Genomic DNA, 21382 nt, shown 5'->3' on the forward strand with positions numbered 1-21382 from the left:
GCGGCTCCGGGGGGGCGGGAGGGCCGCGGCGGCGCACTGCGCAGGCTCGGCGGCGCGCCCGCCCCCGCCCGCCGCTGAGCGCCTCCCCATTGGTCGCGGCGCCCCCCCGCCCGGCCGCCCAGCGGCTCGCGATTGGTCCGTGTGCGCACTTAAAAGGTGCGGCCAATGGCTGCGAGCGGCAGAGGCCGGGGCGCGGGCGGGCGGCCGGGCGCGGTGGCTAAGCGGCGGGTGGTGGGCGCCGGGGGGCTACGGAGTACTCTGGTGCGGGCCATCGGGTAGATGTGGGTGGGCAGCGTGCTGCACCGGGGCCGCGGCCTGGCGAGGCCGGCACCGGGGCTCGCCCTTTGTCTGCGCTCGCTCCAAAATGGCTGCGGCTGTAGAAGACGGGAGCGGACGGGGGGTCGGGTGGGCCTGGGAGCCGGGACGCCGTGCTCCGTAGCCCTCAAGTCCTTCCAGCAACCGCCCGCTGGGTCCATGCACTAGGGAAGGATGCGGGCCGGGGAAGAGAGGCGGCAGGCGCCATTAATCCGGGCGGGGCGGTGGCGGCGAGGCAGTAGCCGGCGTGGCGGTGGCCGGCGTACCGGGCGGGGCGAGCGCGGACCTGACCGGTCCCCGCGGGGTGTCCGCGACCTGGCCCCGCGCAGCACGTTGCGGGGCACGGCGGGAGGACGGTGTCCCCGAGTCAGGCCCGCCCGAGGTGACCGTCCTGTCATCCGGCCGCTCGGTTCCCAGACGCGCGTGGTGGATCCTTAGGGAGCCGACCGCACCGCGGGGACCGGTGCCAGCCGCAGCCTCCTTTCCGTCCTTTATTTCCTGTAAGTCATCAAAGAGCGTGTTTACGAGCACTTTATAAAATACTTCGAATTCTCTGCGTTTGTTTTTTATTAAGGGGGGGCGATGTTGGTTTTCCACCAAAAGATGGTGTTCCGGGACATTTCCAGCGGTTTTCTTCTTCTCTGTGGGGGGAGAACCTCAAGAAAAGGGCTCCCCGGGCCGTGGAAGGTACGGGCCGGGACTCCAGCTGCACGGACGGCGGCACGGGGACGCCGAGCTCCGCACAGAGAGGAAGTTGTTGGCGCCGCGAGTGGGGCCTGCACCGCCCTGAGATGACCCGGGTGTGGGCAGCCCACGCAGCCTTTGAAAGCCGCGTGCTGACGCCCGGGCGCACGATGTCCCCGCCCCTCCTCCCCACCCCCGCCGCGCGCTCCTGGACACGGAACCGTGGGGGCTGGAGCCCAGGAAAGGTGCATGAAAGGAGAGCGTCAGGGCCAATCCGACTGCCTGTATCCATCCTAGTACACCTCAACTTGAGCGTCCAAAAGTCAGGAAAGGAAGTCCCGCGCCGCGCGGGTGTGTGGTCTGGTTCTGAAAATAGCGGAAATGTGGACAATTAGAAAATTTTAGAGCGAGCCCAACGAAAGCGTCAGTTGGACGACTGCAGCCTCCAGCCCCGTGTGCAACATCTGTCGTGGGAAACCCAGGGTCTTACACGTCCTTGGAACAGATGGGAATCAGGCAGAAACGCCGGCAGCGGGCTGCAAGGTCCCCAGGAGTGGGAAGCCCAGACTCCCAGGCCCCGGGTGCGGCCGGGGGGGCGGAGCCCACTCCCGCTGCCCCAGAGGTCTTTAGTAGAGCAAGGTCCCCGGGGCCTCCTAAGGCTGGACTCTGGGCGTCCTTGGGCGCCTGCCCGGGCCCCTCCCTTCTGCACCAGGCCTCTTCCCGCATTGGTGCTGACATCACCCCCCAGCGTCCTCTGGGGCGCCCTCCAGTTCGGCAGGAAGTGTTCGAGGTTACGAGTGGGGCCCCGCCCCCATGGCCCCAGCTCCCTGTGGGGGAGGGGGTGTCTTCTGCACCTCCCGGAAAGGTGCTAGCTGCGCACGGCTTAGGCAGTGCTGCTGGCTAGTGCTCTCCGGGGGAGCGAGCGACGCAGTGGTGCGGAAGCCGCGGGGCTCCTCCCTCCCCTGATGGGGGAGGAGGGGGAGACCTGCCACCCTGTCAATGGGTCGCCCTGGAGACTCGGGGAATCTCCTTTGAATATCTCTGTGTGGTTTCATTTGTTGCCCTGAGCAGCTATGACTTCTGTACCTTGAAAGTAAAATCGCCACGACCATAAAAAGGAAGAGAGGGGAGCGGAAACGAGGGTGAATATAAACACCGGGTTTAAACAAGGAAGAACATTTGCCGGGAGCAGAACCCTCAACGAGTGCAGCCTCCCATCTGCCACACTGCAGCGGGCAAGGCCTGATGGGCCCGCAGCCGACGTGTGAGCCCTGTTAAGTTCATTGTCTTTTCAGTAACGTAGAGAAAGCACCAGGCATGCTCACTTAAATGTAAGAAACATCATAACAATCGAGAGTCAATCCTTTCAGCCTGGCTGTGGCCGAGAGAGAGACGGGCGGTGTCTGCCCTTGTGACCTGTGTGTTTGTTGTCTGTTTCAAATACTACGTAACAAAACAACCTCTTGGGGAAAAGGAGGAGCATGCACTAGATGGCGGCTGGGGGCCCGGTTCTCAGCGTCCTGCTCACCCAGGGGGCTTCCTACCCCAGCCAGCAGTGCTTGGTCACATACAGACCTGCCAAGTTCACAAACATATAACTCACCAGGGCCAAGTTCACAAACATATAACTCACCTGTAAACGCCCACACATTCATTTCTTAGGGCCTTCAGAACATTGTCACAGAGTTGGGGACTTAACAGACATTTATTCTAGTCACAGGGCTTCTTTTTTGGGTGCTCATTTTATGAAGACACCAGTCATTAGGTTTAGGGCCCACCGTACACCCAAAATCATTTCAGCCCTGGCCTGGTGGCTCAGTTGCTTGCAGGGTCCTCCCCCACACCAGAAGTTTGCAGGTTCGATCCCTCGTTCGGTACAGGTGCAGGAGGCAACAGATCGATGTGTTTCTCACATCAATCTCTCTCTCCTCTCTTCCCCCACTTCCTCTCTTATCTCAAGATCCTTAACTAATTACATGTGTAAAGACCTTGTTTCCAAATACTGTCACATGTGAGGTTCTGGGCAGACGTCAGTTTGGGCATGACAGTTTTTCAGCCTGATACACCAGATGGCTCATTTGCCCCAGGATGTGGCCGTGAGAGGCAGGAGAAGAGATGGAGCCTTGGCCTTGGTGAGACTGGAGGGGCCCCCCTCAGTCCTGCCAGGTGGTGAAGGCTCCACCCACTCAGGGGGCCACTGTGCTAACCAGCCTGTCAAGCCGAGCTCTCCCTCCACACCAAGCTGAGCCTGTGTCAGAGAAGAGGGAACTGAAGCTCGAGAAGGTCAGGCCAACGCCTTAAGGTCTCTCTTCTTGGCAGGCACAAATCCAGGGCTCAGATCCTAGAGCTGAGAGATGCCGCGGGGCCGAAGCTGGCCGGCCCTTCTGTCCACGTCGTCTCTTGTCAGCTTGGCTCCTGAGTTACAGCCACAGGCAGGTCTGCTGTGCTCGAGAGGGACCCAGATCTGCACGGGGGCGGGCTGGCTGTGACCCTCACGTGAGCAACTCACCCACACTCTCTTGGCTGACTCCCACCATGGGCCTCACCAGCGGAGCCCCAAGGGCACTTGAGCACTTCACAGGTCAGGTGGGAGTGCCCCTCTCCTGACACCGCCCCTAGCTTTCTCCAGATGTCTCCTAGACCACCCACGGGCAAGCTGGGAACAGCCTCGCTATGAAGTGAGTCCTCTCGCGGCCTGGTGGCATCCCGAGTCCCCCTACCTGGAAAGGCATGTCACTGCCAGGCCGCATGGACCAAGCATGACACTCACCCCCACCCCGTGGTTTCTTGCCATGGCTTGGTGCCGCGGTTAATGCCTAGCGTCCGTCACGCCTCACTCAGCTTCAGTGCTTCCTTTCCAAAGCCCAAGCCCAAGCCCCTGCAAAGCACCCTGGGAAATGCCCAAGGTCAGTCATCAGCAAAGTCCACGTAGCGAGCACCTGTCGCTTGGACAGGATGTCTATCTAGTCAATAAATCTGTCGTATTAGGCCCTGGCCACTTAGTGGCCATTCAGATGTAAAAAAGAACCCTTGTAAAATGGCACCATTTAAAAGAGCATCAAAAAAAATCTAAGTACCTCAGTATAAAACCAGTAAAACAGAGCACAAGATGTATAGACACAAACTCATAAAACATGACTGAGACACTACAGAACGAGTATACACAGGGAGGAAGAGACGGCGCTCAAGAATCAGAAGACTCAATATTGTCAAAATGTTGTTTCTCCCCAACGAAATCTACAAATTCAGTGCAGAAGGGATTCGAAGGTCCCGGAAATGGAGGAGCCAGACTTCTCTTTCTGGCGTGGGGGCGGAACTGCCCTCCTGAAGACAGACTGAACTCCTGACAGAACACAGACAGCACCTGCAACTGCCAGGGTGCGCTCAGCCAGGCAGGTGCAGGCGGAGTCAGCGCCTGGGCGGAGGGACCGTGCAGCGGCTGCCTGTTTCCACCGCTGCAGCCTGTAGTCAGGCCACAGTCCCTGCCAGGCAGGGCCTACACTGCACCAACCAGACACCCGCCCTCTGTTTGCCCAGGGAAATAGGAGACACAGTTGGGGCAAGGACACGCTCTGGAAATCGGGGGGCATCCCAGAGGGGACCAGTGGGAGAAGGGGGCCCCAAATTCTGTTTGTAAACAGGGCCTGCATCTCCAGGTGACACTGCAGGACAGGTGTGGGCAGACTCCAGGCCGCTGGGCTGAGAATGAATGACCTCAGGTGCGGTCTGACGTCCTGTCCAAGGGACGTCATTCACAGCCTCGTGCTAACACGAACACAAAGCAGTAAAACCAACACTCCCTGAGTTGACCTGAGAGACGCCGACATCAAGGCAAAGTAATGCTCACAATGTCCAGGGTACAGCCCAGGGTTACTCAGTATACAAACAAGTGGGGGATGTCAGCCATTGTCACCAAAAAAAAAAAAAAGAGCAAGCCCTGGCCAGGCAGTTCAGTTGGTTACAGTGTCGTCCTGATGCAGCGAGGTTGTGAGTTCGATTCAGGGGTGGGGCACATACAAGAACCAACCAATGAATGCAGGGAATGCATCAATAAAGGGAGCAACCAGTCCATGTGCTACTTTCAGGAGAAGCAATGGGTCTGGAGTTTTAACAGTTTCCACATACATGAAGCAAACAGTGGCAGAGTTAGCCCTGGCTGGGTAGCTCAGTTGGTTGGAGCATTGTCCCTGATATGTCAAGGTGGTGGGTTCGATCCCTGGTCAGGGCACCTGGAGGAATCAAAGAATCACCCAGTGAATGCATCAGTCAGTGGAACGACAAATCCATGTTTCTCACTCTTTCTCCCTCCCATTTCCTTTTTCCTCTCTAAAATCAATAAATAAAATTTTTTAAAAAGAAAGTACCATGAGTCCATTTTTTTTTTGAAATTGACAGAATTAAACAGAGAAAGAGATAATTCAACAATTTTTGCTGGGGATTTTAACACCCACCTCTCATCAATGGCAAAAAACTCAGGACACAAATGATGCCACCAATACAGTAAACTGTTTGACCGGTATTTATCCAAAGCAACACCCAAGACGTTCTTCGCTGTGGCACGCAGGACACTCAGCAGGACGAACCAAATGCTGGGCCAATGCGAAAGGGCTGAAATCACACAAAGTGCTCTCTGGTTACACTGAAATTACATTAAAATCAACAAGATAGCTCTGAGAACTCCCATTATTTGGAGATATTTACACAACCCATGAGTAAAAAAAATCAAAGGGAAATTCGAAAGTGCTTGCAACTGCCTGTCACTGAAACTACAACATTGGCCCCAGATGGTGTGACTCGGTGGACTGAGTGCTGGCCTGAGAACCAGAAGGTCGCTGGTTCGATTCCCAGTCAGGGCACAGGCCTGGGTTGCAAGCCAGGTCCCTGGTTGGGGGTGTGCGAGACCCAAACAGTGCCTCCCTTCCTCTCTCTCTCTCTCTCCCTCCCTGCCCCTCTCTCTCTAAAAATAAATAAATAAAATATTTTTAAAAAAGAAGATACAACATCAAAATGTATACGCTGCAATGAAAACCATGCGTGCAAGGAATTGCACTTTCATTGCTCATGTGACGTACCAACCTGCTGGTTCTAACGTTCTCACGGAAATACAGCCGTGGTCATCTTGAAATAGAACCAAGCTGAGGACTCCCCCTACCCACCCTTGGGGCCATCACAGCGCGAAAGGAAGTGGAGTGTCGCTGCAAGAACAGGTAGCGAGGCCGACAGAGTGAAACAGTCTCCGGAAGGATGTGTACATGCAGTCAACCTATTTATGACAAAGTAGTTGATGCCTCCGCAGTAGGAGAGGATGTTCATGCGGGTCAACGGGCGGCCCCCCCGTCTGGGTGGCCCATGAACTTGACCCAAACCTCACACCATACAGAAAAACCTCCCTCCCCGGAATCCAAAATCTAAATGGGAGCAGAAAGATAATCAAACTATGAGAAGGAACTACTTTTCTGATCTTGGAGTAGGTAAAGGTTTTTCACCAGCCCCCAGAGTGCCGAACCCTACAAAGAAAACATTGGTACACAGACTGTCTTCAGAATGACTCAGCAAGAAGCCACTGAAGGGGTGGGAAGGCAGCCGGCAGAAGAAGGCCTGGGCGAGGTCCGAAAAGGGGCAAAAGACTGGGACAGGCAGGTCCCCACGGTGGACAGAGGGGAGGACTGGTCACCGGGCAAAGGCGGATGAAAGCACCCCAGCCCCACCATGAAGCAGGGCGGCTGCACTCGGGGGACAGGGCCGGACGGCTGGAGCAGCCCACTCGTGACCACCCCAAACCAAGCTGTCGGACGGCTGTGGATAAACGAATGGCGGTCTGTTCAGACAGGGGTGTGTTCGGTCCAGAGGATGTGCTAACTGATGTGTGCGCACTTCTTTGCAGATGTCACTCCTGAGTGTGAGAGCCTGTGTGCACGCAGCTCCGTGAGCAGAACGCCTGGAACAAACCCCCGCTCTGAACGACTAGGCAGCCCTGGTCCAGACAGCCAGCGACGTGCCTGTGGCCCCCAAGAAGTCGGAGCATGGGGACCAGACCGGAGCTCCCTGCCTCATCGGCCGGGACAGTCTCCCTGGCACAGCCGTCTGTCTCGGGACAGCCTTCCTTCTCATTGCGGTAAAAACAAAGTGGTGTGAAATTTACCACCACGACCACGGCGCACATGCAGTTCCTGCCTGAGACTGTGTGAACTGTCGTGTGATAGATTTGCAGAAGTTTTTCCTTTTCCAACTGACGTTCTGTCCCCGTTCCAACGAGAACCCCCAGCCCCCACACCGTTCCAGTTTGTGACTCTGAGTATGACAACTCCGAGTGCTTCCATCAAGTGGAAGCACCTTGGGACTAATCCCACAGTATTTGTCCTTCTGCGGCCGGCTTCTATCACTGAGCATAATGTCCCCAAGGTTCACCCATGTTGTAACAAGTGTCAGAGTTCCTTCCTTTAAATTTTTTTTTTTGTTAAGTTTAGAAAGAGAAAGGAAGCAGGGGGAGAAAGAGAAGAAAGGGCTGATTTATTGTTCCACTCATTTACATTCATTGGTTGATGCTTGTATGTGTCCTGACCGGGAATCGAACTCACAACCTCGGCATATCGGGATGACACTCTAACCGACTGAGGCCCCTGGCCAGGGCCAATTTTCAAGGCTGAATAGTATTCCTTGGTGTGGCTGGACCACATTGTGTTTATCCACCATCCCTCAATGAATGCTTGGGCCCAAATCCACGTTCTAAGGGCCGTAAACACTGCTGCAAACACGGGCGTGCAGGGGGCTCCTCGGGCTCCAGAAGTGGTCTCATGGACACGCTTATTTTATACTCGTAGGGGTTTTTAAAAATATTTTATTTATTTCTTTTTAGAGAGGGGAAGTGAGGGACACACACATCAATGTGAGGTTGCCTCTCAGACGCCCACACTGGGGACCCTACCTGCAACCTCCGTGGGCTTGAGGCCTGCTTGAAGAGGCTTTTCAGAAAGCAGGCAGCCACGTCCGCCACAACTCGAGGTAGAAAAGGGGGCTGGGCGGCCCTGCGGCACACCCGTGCAGGTGTGGCCCGTGGGCATGAGCAGTGTCAGTCACGTGCCCTGACTCGAGATGGCACCAGCAACCCTTTGGCTCCCACAATGGCCCTTGATCCACTGAGCCACACCAACCAGGGCTATATTTACAGGGACTTTTAAAAAACCTTTTATTTATTTATTTATTTTTAGAGAGATGGAGGAGGAACAAAGAGAAGGAGAGAAACATCAGTGTGTGGTTGCCTCTTGAGTGCCCCCCACTGGGGACCTGGCCCACAACCCAGGCACGGGCCCTGCCTGGGAAGCGAACCAGAGACCCTGTGTTTCGCAGGCTGGTGCTCAACCCACTGAGCCACACCAGCCAGGGCTGTACTTGTAGGTTTTATCACCGGGGCTGACCTGCACAGTCCTAGAAGTCAGGGTCCCCTGCTCGGTTAGGTGTTGGTGAGAGTTAATAACAATCTTCCTCAGTGTGTGTGTGTGGGGGGGGGCAGTTTGTAGCCCTGCCTTGGTGTCCAGACCCAGGAAATGCCCCGGGCTGGAAAACCAGGCCCTGCTTGAAAGGGTCCGAACCAGCTGGACCTTGGGTGGCCACCCCTGCCCCAAGGTGCCTACTCCTCACACCCCTGGGGAACCGAAGCCAGAGGCACCCCAGACTCAGGGCAGGAGCTCAGCCAGGCTGGGTGGGGATGGACTGAGCAAAGGTCTCCACTGAAGAACCCTCTTGAGGAAGAGTCCTGAGTTTGGGGGTGCTGGTACCTCTTAGGCAGGAGGGTGGGTACACAGGTGCTTGCTATTGTTAGTGAAAAGACACAGTGGGGGGTTCACCCTTCCACACTGCGCATGCCCACGGGCCGCACCTGCACAGGTGTGCCTCAGGGGCGCCCGGCCTCTCTGGGAGTTCTACCTCTCGTTCTGGCGGACGCAGCTGCCTGCTTTCTGAAAAGTCTCTTTAAGCAGTCCTCGAGTCCACGGAGGTTAGGACTGGCTGCTCTAACATGGTGTGGGGGGCATGCTGCCAACCCTCCTCCGGGACCCCTAACCCGTGCAGTCTGAGGTCAGAAGTCACAAGCAAGCCAGGGGGCTTCCTCTTTCGGGGAGAAAAGCAGGTCCTCTTGCGCAGGGAAACCTCCCCCAGACTCATGCCCGAGTCACTTTGTCACCCAGGTGCCACCAAAGTGGGCTGGCCAGTTCAGAAACAGTTCACAAATTAACGTCCAGCTCTGAGACCCCACATGGTGTTTTTTAAAAAAGACTTTATCTATTTACTTTTAGACGAAGGGGAAGGGAAGGTAGAGAGAGGGGGGGAGAAACACCAGTATGTGAGAGATGCATCTATTGTTTGCCTCTTACACATCCCCTACTGGGGACCTGGCCCGCAACCCAGGCATGTGCCCTGACTGGGAATCGAACCGGCGACCTTTCAGTTCACAGGCCATCACTCAGTCCACTGAGCTGCACCAGCCAGGGCCCACATGCAATTTTTTAAAAATATTTTTATTTATTTTCAGAGAGAGGGGAAGGGAAGGAGAGAGGGAGAGAAATATCAATGTGTGGTTGCCTCTCATGTATCCCCCACTGGGAACTGGCCTGCAACCCAGGCATGTGCCCTGACTAGGAATCGAACCGCGATTGTGTGGTTCGCAGGCCCGCACTCAATCCACTGAGCTACACCAGCCAGGGCCCACATGCTATTTTTTAAAGCTTATATAGAGCAACATCAGCCGGCTCCGGAGTGGACAAGGGTCCAGTCTTCCCACGAGGAGCCGGATACCCGGCTGGATCTCCATGGTCAACCTGAGTTGTGGGAGAAAGAACCAAAGCTCAGGCTCGAAACAGGCCACCGGGACCAAGTGACTTCACGGCTCAGAAGCCAAACTGGCTCCCACGGGCTCCCACCAGCTGCCGAGCAGGTGGGCCCTGTCCTGGGCCTCCAGGAAAAGGCTGCAGACCAGAGCGGGGATGGGTGCTTGCAGGGGCTTCCCTTTTCCTTTGTGTTTTTTCCACAATTCCCAAATTTTCTTTCATGACTGTGTCCTTCTAATGTACAGGCGGCAAACACCATGGGCCGAGGGCTGAATCCAGCCACCTTGTCTGACCCAGCCCCGCACCTGGTTGCTACCCGGGGGCAGTGCTGAGCCCTCGCTTACCTGTTAGGCGGCAGCTACAGGCACACAGTCCAGAACTGCATTCGGCCCCTCGGAAGGCCACGGCGAGACTGGTTGGCCCCCCATGGAAATGAGCCTGCCGCCCCTGCTCTAAGCCATCGCTCCCCACCCTCCCTGTCCCCAGGCCCTGGCCACCACTGATTTTCTGTCTCTGTGGATTTCGCTGCTGTGGACTCTTCATAGAAATGGGATCTCGCAGGACAGGAGCATGGCCTTCTGGGACAGGCTCCTCTGGCTCAGCATCGCGTTTCTGAGTGAGGCTCATCCACGTTGCGGCTGGCGTGGGCCCTTCGTTCCTTCCCGAGGCTGAGTCACATTCCACCACGTGGGTGGGCCACAGAGGGCTCACCCGCTCGTCCGTGGAGGGGCACTTGGGTCCTTCTCAGTTGTGGAATAGTGCTGCTGTGAGCACGCGTGTGCAAGGGTTCGTGGGGACGCTTGTTTTCATTCCTCGTGGGCCAGATGTCAACCCCGGGGTAGAGGGAGGGTCCCTCCCACTCAGCAGCAGGTGAGGCCCGTCTGCTCCGGAGAGTCTGTGCGGGGTCGAAGCCAGCCTCCCTTCACAGGATGGGCCCGGGGACAGCGGCAGGACAGTCCCTCCCCCGGGGATGGATCCCACAAGTGCTGACGGCCTCTCAGGCAGGCACAGGAGTGCGGCTCACATAGCTCCCCAGAAGCACGCCTGCCCAGTGGCGAGAGGTGGGGGGAGCTGGTGGCTCCAGCTCTTCGCAGTGCCCCCAGCCACAGCTGAGCAGGGAGGGGGCACAAGGGCAGCTATTTCCACCAGCAGGGTCCCCTCCCAAGGGCAGGGTGCCCCGGCCCTGCCCCCTGGGCTGGCATACCCCCAGCAATGGTCCCCCCCAGCAATTCTGCTCCCTCTTTTCCCTTCTAGAAAGTGCTACTCCTCCAGACCCCTCTCACACCCCTACCTCCACCTCGCCCCTGCTTCCTGGAGACCGGAGGAGCTGAGGCCAAGAGCGGAGGGGTGAATGGTTTGTGCCAGGTCAGTGAGGAGGCTCCGTCCCTGGTGTGGGGGTGCACACGAGCCAGGCCGGCCCACCTGCGGATGACTAGGAAGAAGGCGCTGGTGAGGGGGCCAGCAGGGGGGCCAGCAGGAGCTGGCAGTGGCCCAGGGTCTTGATACAAACTGACTCAGTTGTTTGTGATGGGCCTGGAGTGCGGTAAACAATGCTGCAGTAACTTAGCCACATAATGACAAGCAGGGCAATTAACAAACAACTGCAAACTGAGAGGGGCGTCCCAGTCTCACTAGAGGTTGCAAGGGGCCTCAGCCCTCGCAGCAGGCGGAAGGCCAGAAAGACTCAAGTTCCCATCCAGAGGCTAGAGCCACAGGGACTGAAGTTCATAGGTGAACTTCAAAGGCAGCTGGGTGCTCAGCTGAGCCTGACTGCTATGCCAAGAGCAGGGCAGGACCCTGGTTGGGAGCCTGGGACCCCTGGGGGCGGGGATTTCAAGGGGCAAAATGCAGAGTCTGGCTCCTCAGACAGTGCCTCTGCCCCCTGGAGAGGCAATGCCCAACCCTCTTCCGCAGGAGACAACAGGTGCCTCTCTGGAGCTGTCCCCACGGCCTGGCCAGGCCACCAGGCTTATGACCAGTTGAGTCACCACATAGCTGGGCTGATGCAGGAGAGGGGCTGTACCCCAGAGAAGCTGCCAGGCTCAGCCAGCATACACCACCAAGACAGACGGACACCGTCCGGGGAGGACAGGCTTTGGGGAGCCTGGACTGTCTCTCCTGGCCTCCGCCACCACCACCACCTGCACAGGACTCCACTCTCGGTCAGGGCTGCGGTCTGGCCACACTGGCACTCAGGAATTATCAGGCAGGTGTCCAGCCTTGGGGTTCGCGTCCTGCACCCTCTGCCTGGGGTTGAGAGAGGATGGAATGCAAGGAGGGTGTCTCTCAGCTCACTGCCTCCCCCAGCCCTGTCTCCATCCCCTTCCAGTGTCCAGCTACAACCTCAGGACCATCTGCCTCGGGGGGCAGACATCGCTGCTGCTGCGTCCCCCAGGCTGAGTGCTACTCCAGAGTCCCAGTCCTGCCATGTGCTGGCTGCGTGGCCCTGGCTGAGCACCCTGGCCAGGCCAGTTTCCTGGCCACCGAAGTGCCATGTCCCACCTCCCAGGGCTGGAGGCAGGCCAGGCATGCTGGGCTGGCAGAGGGGACTCGGCACACACCAGCTGTCCTGGCCACTTAGTAGGAGGCTGAAGAACTGGCTCCAGGGTAACACGTGTGCACGAAAGTGCTCTGGTCACAAGTGTTCAGCTTCATGGACTTTCACAAGTGGAACGTGTACACCTGAGTAAACAGAACCCTTGGCTGCCCTGAAAGTGCCCCACCCCAGGCCCCTCCCAGCCATGGGGCCCCAGGGACTGCCGGCCTGACTTCTGATGGCCTGCATGCTGGCCTGCCTGGAGCCGGCCCTTCGTTCTCCACGTGTGTCTCTTTGGCTGCTCTCTGCTGGATCTACTCGGGTGAAGTGCCCCAGAGTCTTCCATCGGCACAGACACCACCACAAACCATCTGAACTGCCTTTCAGTCTTTGGGACCATCTCTTATAAATAAAACCCATCCCTGGTGCATGGGGCAGTGTGCTCAGGGGACCGCTGGGGGCCCCACAGGCCATTTCCTCCCCCTGGCTATGGCCTCGGTGGCCTCTGTCATCCTTTCCCCTCTCCCCTTGGAAACCACCGGGAGGCAATGTCCGAGGCCGGTGGAGGCCAGCAAAGGAGCTCCACAGGGGTGCAGGCGGGCTGGAGGCGCCCTCGGTTGCCGGCCTCCCACATCCCGGCTGCACCGGCTGCACCTGCTCGGGAGCAGCTGGGTGAGGGCGTGCCCCGGTTGGGGGTGGGGAGGGGAGGGGAGTGGAGGAGGAGGTGGAGAGAGAAATGTAGAGAAGGGGAAGGGGGAGAGGATTTGAGGTGCAGGAAGCTGCAGGCCCGGTGCGGGAGGGGCTGGATTTCCGCAGGGTCCTAGAGCAGGTCATACCCAGGGACAACTCCTGCTGGTGCAAAACCAGCTCCGCCCTCCCCCCTGTCTTTACTCAGAGCCACAGCTCGGGTTAGGGGCCCTGATCCACTGTCCCTGGGCCTCCCAGCCCTTTCCCTGCCCAGTGACCTCCTAGGGACACCTTCGAAGCCATCCCTGACATCCAGGCACAGCCCACTGTGATCCCTCCACTCCTTCCCTGTTGGCTGGGCCAGGCGGTGTGAGCGTCAGCCCCTCGCTGTGCCAGGTCCAGAAGGGGAGGAGGGGACAGGCCAGGTCCTGCCTCGCTGGCTCATCCGACACCTCAGACCGCTGCCCAGACTTGTGTGTCTGTGGACGGCCTGTTACTGACATTTCTTCGAATCGACTCACCTGTTCTGTTTTGTTCCCACTGAGCATCAATACCCGTGAAATCCACAGTCGTGCATTCTTCTTTCTGAAGTTGTATGTCTGAGTTACAGAAGGGTTTTCTGTGATGTGTGCCCCCCACTGACTGCAGGACGCTGGCTGCGTGACCCCAGCTAAACTGGTGATGGCACCCAGGGCAGGGTCCCTGATCCACACCATCACAGCTGCTTTTATTAGGGGCTGCTTCCCCTCTCCCCACGCCCTACACACACGGCAGGCACTTACAAAGCAGCTCGTGGCTGCTGTGGAGACCTGGCCAGGCCTCTGATGGGGGGCCCTGGCCCCTCTCAGAGCCCATCACAGGCACTGTCCTCCAGGATCCTCACATCCACCAGCGAGACAGGCGGGAGAACTGCAATCTCCACTTGGTGACTGCAGAAACGGAGGCAGGAGCCTGGCCTTCCCAGGCTTTCCGGCTTCTCAGCCATACCCCCTGCTCAGGAGTCTAAGGCGTAGTGACCCCCAAGTGGGTGGGCACTGGGAGCCGTTGTTTCAGATGGAGGTGCCAGGCAGGTGTGTCTCCCAACAGGCCACATCAACTGGCTCCTGGGTCAAGTTTAGGTCACGGCACAACACCTGCCCCCTTCCCCGACCTCTCGAAAGCATCCTCCACTCTGCGCAGACCATGGAATGAACGGCAGGGCCGGCATTTCTGGATCTGTGCACGGTGGGTACCTTTAGCCTTTGCCCTGCCTACTTATTTCCACTGCGGTTAACGTCCTCAGGGAGCTACTCAGCTACACTCACACCCAGAACCCTGATGAGCCCTCGGAGGTCTCCAAGGAAGACCACCCACCTGGTCCTGGGGCTCTGGGTCCACTTCCCTTTTCCAAGATAGAATCAGCTCTATTAGTGAAGAATGCAGCCCCACCCCCAACACACACAGACCCCGAATCCATGACCTTGGGCATGTCATTATCTGGACCTGAAAGTGGGGGCAAGGAGGACATGAGGTGCTCCAGAGACCTGGGGCAGCACCAGACAGGTGCACCCCTGGGGAAGGGAGAGTCCCATCACTGACCTCTCTTACTGGGGCTTGGCTGCCCCCATTTTCACCAGCAGGACTTTCCGGGAGCCAAAAAGCAACTCTGGAACATACATGTACATTCTGGCAGACAGCTTTGAAGAGTTTTCCATTTTCTCTTCTAAATCACCCTTCTCTCAAACCCGTTACTGTTCTTTTACTGGATGTTGCCTGGTGCTGCTGGGACAAGGGGTTCACAAAGGGCAGAGGCCTGCTCCCCTGGACTGTCCTAAAAGAGGGGAGTCAGAACGCCCCTGTGTTGCTTGGTGGAGGAGCTCTCTGAGGCCGCTGTCCCCTTTTTGTCTAGCACGCGGAAACACGTTTCACATCTTAAACAAGTACCCACTTCAACACTAGGCAAAAGTGAAATAAGCGCTTCACACAGCAACACTCTATGCAGGAGCCTCCCTGATTTTTTTCTATTTCATCCTGTTTTATTTTCATAAAATACTGGTCACCACCCACTAAGCTTTTTTTCCAATATTTATTCCAGGATTCCAGGGGCCCCTGACCTAATGTGCACAGTGGAGAGGTAGACGAAAAGCAAGCGCACGGCGCACGCACAGTCACTACTGGAGCTGAGCCCTGGGCAGGGAAGAGGGGTCTGAGCTCCCGGAGGGCGGCCCATTCCTCCACTTCACAAGCAAGGGGCGGGGCCGGGCCGGGCCTCCGGAGCCCCAAGCAAAGCGACTAGCAGGTTAGATTAGGCGGGGCTTTGAGGCCCTAGAGGCGGTGCGATTTATTTTAAGGACAGGGAACGTCAGTGCAAGTTTGGGGGAGGGGCCGGGTTAAAGGGAAGAAGCACTCAGCTCATTTTATTTAGTAACTGACGTGCCGGAAGTGTTCGTTACCTACAGCTGCGCCCCGCGACTGGAGGGCGCCCCCAACTTCACCCCGGGGACAGAGACCTCCCCTACCGTCAGACTTTGCCCCCCCAAACAGGGGCCTGCGCCGTCGCCCTGTGGGGAAGGGACCACCCCCACCCCGGTTTCACCCCCACCAACAGCTCAAGGACGCCCAACCCCGACTTTATCCCCCAAGTCAGGGAATCCCCACGCTTTATCGCCTAGGACAGGGAAACCCCCCAACCCGGCCCGCAGGTGCTGGGGAAGGGGGAGGGGTCGGGACGCAACTCGGCTGGTCAACTTTCTGGCCCAGGGAGGGCAAAAAGGTGCGAGCACGCATCCGCAGAAAGAAAACCGAAGCCAGCACAGCTGTCTGCACGCTCAGACGCGGGGTACCCAGGTCCTAGCTGGCACGCGCGGCGGGCGGGGCCTAGAGCTCCGTCTCCGCCCAGCGCACGCGCGCTCCGCCCCGCCCCCAGTACCCCCCACTCCGCCTACCTACCCTGCTCCACCACCCTCGCCCGTCCACCCCGCGCACGCGCGTTCTGCGACACCCGATTCCCACCCCTCCCCTAGGTCAGCCCGCCTGGTCTCGTGCTCCCACCCTGCGCGGGGCCCGCCGGGAGCCGACCTAAGTGGGAGGCGGAGAGTTGGGGGAAAGCCAGTCGGCGGGCGGGGCTCGCTACGCAGGCGCGGGCGTGGGCCCGCCCCCAGGCGGGCGGTGCGGCCATATTTAAAGGGCGGCCAGAGCAGTGCGCCAATGGGCGACGAGCGTGCGGGGCGGGGCGTGGCGGCGCGAGGCCCCGGATGTGGCTGCTGCGGCCCCTCCTCCCCCGCGCTCCCCTCAGAGACCCCGGCCGCGCGCCGCCACTCACTAGCTGGTCCCCGTGCGGGCCCCTCGGGCGGCGGTGTGGAGGCGCGCCGGCGGAGCGGACGGCGAGGCGACCGCGCGAAGGCGAGCGGGCCGGGCCCGGCCGGGCGGCCGTCGCCATGAGCGGCTCGTCGGGTACCCCGTACCTGGGCAGCAAGATCAGCCTCATATCCAAGGCGCAGATCCGCTACGAGGGCATTCTCTACACTATCGACACCGACAACTCCACCGTGGCGCTCGCCAAAGGTAGCAGCCCCCAGCTGCCCCAACCGTCCGACCCCGCCCGCCAACAGCCCGTCCCCACCCCGGGGGCCCCCCGCAGGCCCCCGGCCCGGGCCTCCTCCTCCTCCCGCCTCCACCCCCGGCCGCCCCTCCCCCCGCCTCCGGCCGGCCCTCGCCGCCGGCCACTCCCTTCTTTGGCCCTCACTTCCAGACGGTCCCCCGCAGGCCCCTACCCTCCAGGCATCCCCACCCGCCGCGGCTCGGGCGCCCCCCGCCCACCTCCACCCCCGGGGGCCCCTTTTCCCCGCCCCCCGGCCCCCACTCCGCTCCCCGGGGCGCGTCGGGACAATGGTCTCCCCCAGCCACGGGGTTATTGTGTGCGGCCCGCCCGCCCAGCCGGGGTGGGGAGGCGGGGCGGGCCCGCGGCGCCGCCGCCTCCTGCGCGCAGGCCACCTCTGCAGGTGGGGGTCGGTTGCGGCTTCCTCCCCACCTGCCCGAGGGGCAGCTGGCGCGGGAACCTGGCCCCCGCGGGGGCGGGGCGAGGGGCCGGAGGCCCGCGGGTCCTCCCCTGAGGGCTGGGGGGCGAGGAGAGCGGGCTCCTGTGAGCCCTTCTGGAACCTATTAAGCAGCCAGGGCCTGGAGCCTGAACTAATTCCGTGTCTGAGCGGAGCCGCCCGCCAGGATGGCGTTTTGGCTCGAGTGCTCCCACTTGCAGCTGTTTGCCGACCCCGCCGCACTTTCGGCCTTAGGGTTTGCGCTTTAGTGACGGGCCTGTCTCTGTGCGCCCAGGGGACCACTGACCCTCCCCTAGTGACTGCGTTGTGGCTTTTCCCCGGTCTCGAGAAGGCAGGAGGGGGCCTCAAAGTTTCTTTGTCTGCATTTTCCAGGAAAGATGGCGAGTGCCTTTCTCTGCCTCTTCCAGGGGAGTGCTGAGTGCAGCCCGGTCTGCAGAGGCTGGGGGTGGGTCTTATGGGCCGGAGAACCGGCACTCAACACTCAGCCTTTGGGGGTCAAGCCAGAGCTCTCCCGCACCTCAGCCCGCGGGGCCCCAGGCCTGGAGCGCGTTTCCTTGCAGAGCCAGGCGCTCAAGTTCTCTGTTGGGTTGTGCTCTCCAGGAGGTAGTTCGTGTCACGAGGTGCACGCGCGCCTATGTCCTGGACAGTCGACTCCATTTGGCGTGTCGTCCCAGGTGGAGAAGCGGAGACCCAGAACAGCCTGGTCTGCAGCAGGGGCTGTTCCTAGGTTCTAGACAGAGGCTGCCCCCAGGCAGGAGCTGGGGCTCAGCCGGGCTCCTGCAGCCGCAGCGAGGTCCCTTCCTGGACAGAAGCTGGGGGTGGGTGTCAAGTTCTGGGCTCCCCCCTCCCTGCCATTGTTTGTGCCACGGCTCCTCCCAGGCTGGCTGTGTGCGAGTCTGTTTGGTTCTCTCCTGAGAAAACGCTCATCCCGGGAAGTGGTGTGTGGTCGGACAGCAGCTGGTGGGGTCTCAGCCCTGGGCGCAGACCTAGTGCTGTGGCGGATGCTGGGCCTTCTGTGCTCGTGCCTGGCAACCTGGCTTCCTGCGACTGCCAGGCGGAGGGGTTGTTCCTTGTTGTTACTGTGACCCATAGCTTTTCGGAGCTTTGCTGATGGGGTCTTGCAGGTGTTGTCTGTCAGAAACCGAGGGTGGAGTGGTAACAATGCAGCAACTCGGCCCTGGAGGGCACCCCAGGCAGGGGTTGCCCCCAGAGGCTGACCGGATGCACGGGGCTGCGGATGTCACTGACACCACTGATGTCATCTGTCTGTGCTCCGCAGTGAGGTCCTTTGGCACTGAAGACCGACCCACGGACAGGCCGGCCCCTCCTCGAGAGGAGATCTATGAGTACATCATCTTCCGGGGGAGCGACATCAAAGACATCACAGTGTGTGAGCCTCCCAAAGCGCCGCACACGCTCCCTCAGGACCCTGCCATCGTCCAAGTGAGTGCGTGGCCCTGTGCCGGGGAGGGGCATGTGGCTCCTCCGAGGTGCTGGTGTCCGAGGGGAGCTGTCATCACGTGTTTGGCCAGAATACTGGACTGGTGGAATGGCCTTTTAATGACCAGCTGCTTAGTCTTTGTCAAGGCTGTCGGTGTTGCTGTGGAAGCCTTGGGCCCCAGGGTCTACAGTCGCATGTGAAAGGAGTGAGAGGCGGTGCGTGTGTGTGTTGGTGCCAGGTGCGGGGGGTGGGAGGCTGTTCTTGGGTGTCATGTTTGTCCGTCCTTGCTGGCCGGCTCAGTCTAGAGCCCCAGTGGTGTGGTGTGCGTGGCATTGGTGGAGAAGGTGCTAGCTGGGCCTGCAGGCTTGCTCTCCTGACCCTGCCCAGAGGGTAAATTGTAATGCTGGGGACCACCTAGTAAATTGCACCAGGGGGTGTTTTGCCCAGGGTGAGCAGGGAGCCTGGGTTGACTTAAAAGCTAAGTATGCATCGGCTTCTCTGCAGGTGGAGGGAGCCCCAGCTGCACCTGGGGGACTGTAAGTCCTTCCCCAGCCATAGCTCCGCCCCTTCCTGTGGGGGCAGGTCAAGCCGAGGAGGGCCCTCTGCCCTCTTGCAGAGAGCACTGACCAGCTGGTGGCAGGCAGTAGGGCCAAGGCTTGAGTTGGGGAAGACTTCCAATGAGAGTTGCTTGGGCAGGTGGGGCTGGGGAGGGAATGAGAAGACAGCTCTGAGCTCCCAGAGACCTCCTGGGAGCCACTGAGCCCCTGGGAAGTGAGGTGGCCGATCAGGCGGCCGTGTCTGCCTGGACAGTGCTCTCCAGGCTCCTGGCGCCTCTCTCACCGGTGTGTCCCCTTGCTCAGTCTTCCCTGGGCTCGGGCTCCTCCTTCCAGCCGCACGTGCCTTACAGCCCCTTCAGAGGGATGCCGCCCTACAGCCAGCTGGCCGCCAGCTCCCTGCTCAGCCAGCAGTACGCAGCTTCCTTGGGTCTAGGTGAGTACCCCGTTCTCTCTGCTGAAGTGCTGCGCTCTGACCCCTAGAAAGCAGGACCTCAGCTCCATGTGGGGGCCACCGAGTTCCTGTCACGTTCAGCCTGTAGGGCACACTCAGTGCGCGACTCAGCACAATGCCGGACACTGCAGTGCTAGGTGATGGGGCTGCTGAGAGGAGGGGTGGCAGTCTTGAGTTTTGGGACAGACGACCCAAACCCACGTTCGCGTGGGTGTCGGCTTCGCCTGGGGGAGGCCTTGGCACTTCTGCCTCAAAGGCCTGGCAGCTGCCAGTCGTGATCACAGTGCGTCTACCTGCCTGCCCACCCGTCTGTAAGCCCGTAAACGTAAGGCCCCAACGCAGCGCCAGCGCCGCTTTCTTCCGGTCCCCTGTCAGCACCTCGCTCAGAACCTCCCCTTCCTCCAGGTGGCATAGCCCTGGGCCGAGGCTGCCCACACGCCCAGAGCGAGGCCCGCCCAGCCCTGGCTGAAGCTCTGCGGCGCGGGTGAACGTGGAGCGGGCAGCCTCGGCACCAAGTCCCGCTGTAGCGACAGGGTGTGATCCAGCCCTCGGCGGTTCTGTGGGGCCCTTGCTTCGGGAAGCCCCGTTGCCGTCGCTGCTGCCTCTGGTGTGGCAGCGCCCTTCTCGGCCAGCTCCCCGTGTCCCAGACTAGGTTTGTGGGAGCAGAGCGTCCTGGGACGGACGCTCGGCCCTCTCCAAGCCTGCTGGACACAGGACGAGTTTCTCGTTACTTACCTGTGCCCTCTCTTTGTCCTCTTCTCTCCTCTCTCCTCTTTCAGAGAAGCTGGTAAGCCCTCCGGCCTCAGCCGCAGCCTCCAGCCCTAGCTCCTCTCCATCTCCACAGCCTGTCTCAGAGCCTGACATGTCCTCAGAGCCACACCAGCTCGCTTCCAAGGGTACGGCAGTTTGGAGAACTGCACAGTGTCTTGCCATCCAGAGAGCGAGGGGTAAAGCGTGTGCCACCGCAGTGACTGGCTGTGACAGAGTGCCGAGCCCGTGGGCCAGTTAAGCGGCGTCTCTGGTTCAGCACGTGGCGCTGATTTAGCAACTTCTGAGTGGAAGGAGGGTTAGAGAGCCGGGGGTCCGGCTTGGTCTGCACATGCACAACTCCTGGCTCCACCTCCCGAGCAGGAGCCGTCTCCCGAGGCCTGCCGCTGCCGCGGGGCCTGCACGGTGGGGCAGCCTGCACGCTGCTCTGGGGCTCAGGCTGTACGCAGGGAGGCTGCTTTCAAGTGGGGTGACCCGCTGAGCCTTTGACAGGTGAAGAGCGTGGGCCTGGTGACCGGGGTTGTTCACGCTGCACCGCGCTCCCTGTCTGCCAGCAGCGGTCCAGGTGGGAGTGTCTGGGCTTCAACAGGCGGTGGTTCTTCCCATTTTGCCCAAGTTGTGTTCACACATGTGACCAGAGGCAGACCCCGCCCGCAAGTGGTGGAGACGTCCAGGACAATGCCCATCAGTCCGTGCTTTGCACGTGTTCTGAAGTCCACCAAGGAGTAATGCTTTCTCCCTGTTTCAAGTTACTCTGCACGTGCTGTTGTCCTTGGGACTCTGCAGGCCACTCCTCGGCAAGACTGTAACTGCTCCGCCCGTATCACAGAAAGCAGGCAGGCCCAAGGTTCTTGTCCGTGCTGGCTGTCCAGCTGTGAGGCAGCAGTTGGGAGCTGTGTAGCTCAGGGGAGGCTGTGATGGGCCAGAGGAGGCGCTTTGGGGCAGTGCCCCTCATAGGGACTCTGCAGGGTCCAGTCAGCTCTGGCGGTACTTGGATCTGGTTGAGGAATTCCCCTGGTTCTTGTCCCATGGGGAGAAACGGTGAAATACGAAGCCTCTGTGCAGCCCCCCCCCCCCCCCCCCCCCC

At 59.8% G+C, this 21382-nt stretch overlaps 1 protein-coding gene across 3 annotated transcripts in view; it reads left to right on the forward strand.

Moving 5' to 3' along the window:
• The first annotated feature begins 16254 nt into the window (after positions 1 to 16254).
• LSM14B (LSM family member 14B) overlaps positions 16255 to 21382 on the forward strand; it is a 9914-nt gene continuing 4786 nt past the window's right edge. The window contains exons 1-4 of one of the 3 annotated variants that reach the window (XM_037060009.1): positions 16255 to 16587; positions 18358 to 18521; positions 19380 to 19509; positions 20307 to 20474. In XM_037060009.1, coding sequence (XP_036915904.1) covers positions 16278 to 16587; positions 18358 to 18521; positions 19380 to 19509; positions 20307 to 20474 — 772 coding nt within the window. In that variant the 5' untranslated portion in view covers positions 16255 to 16277. The remainder of the gene's footprint in view (positions 16588 to 18357; positions 18522 to 19379; positions 19510 to 20306; positions 20475 to 21382) is intronic. The other 2 variants (XM_037060011.1, XM_037060012.1) reach the window with 2 other exon arrangements.

Source organism: Sturnira hondurensis, unplaced genomic scaffold (assembly GCF_014824575.4).
Source record: "Sturnira hondurensis isolate 20B ecotype Veracruz unplaced genomic scaffold, ASM1482457v3 Scaffold0011378, whole genome shotgun sequence".
NCBI lineage: Eukaryota > Metazoa > Chordata > Mammalia > Chiroptera > Phyllostomidae > Sturnira > Sturnira hondurensis.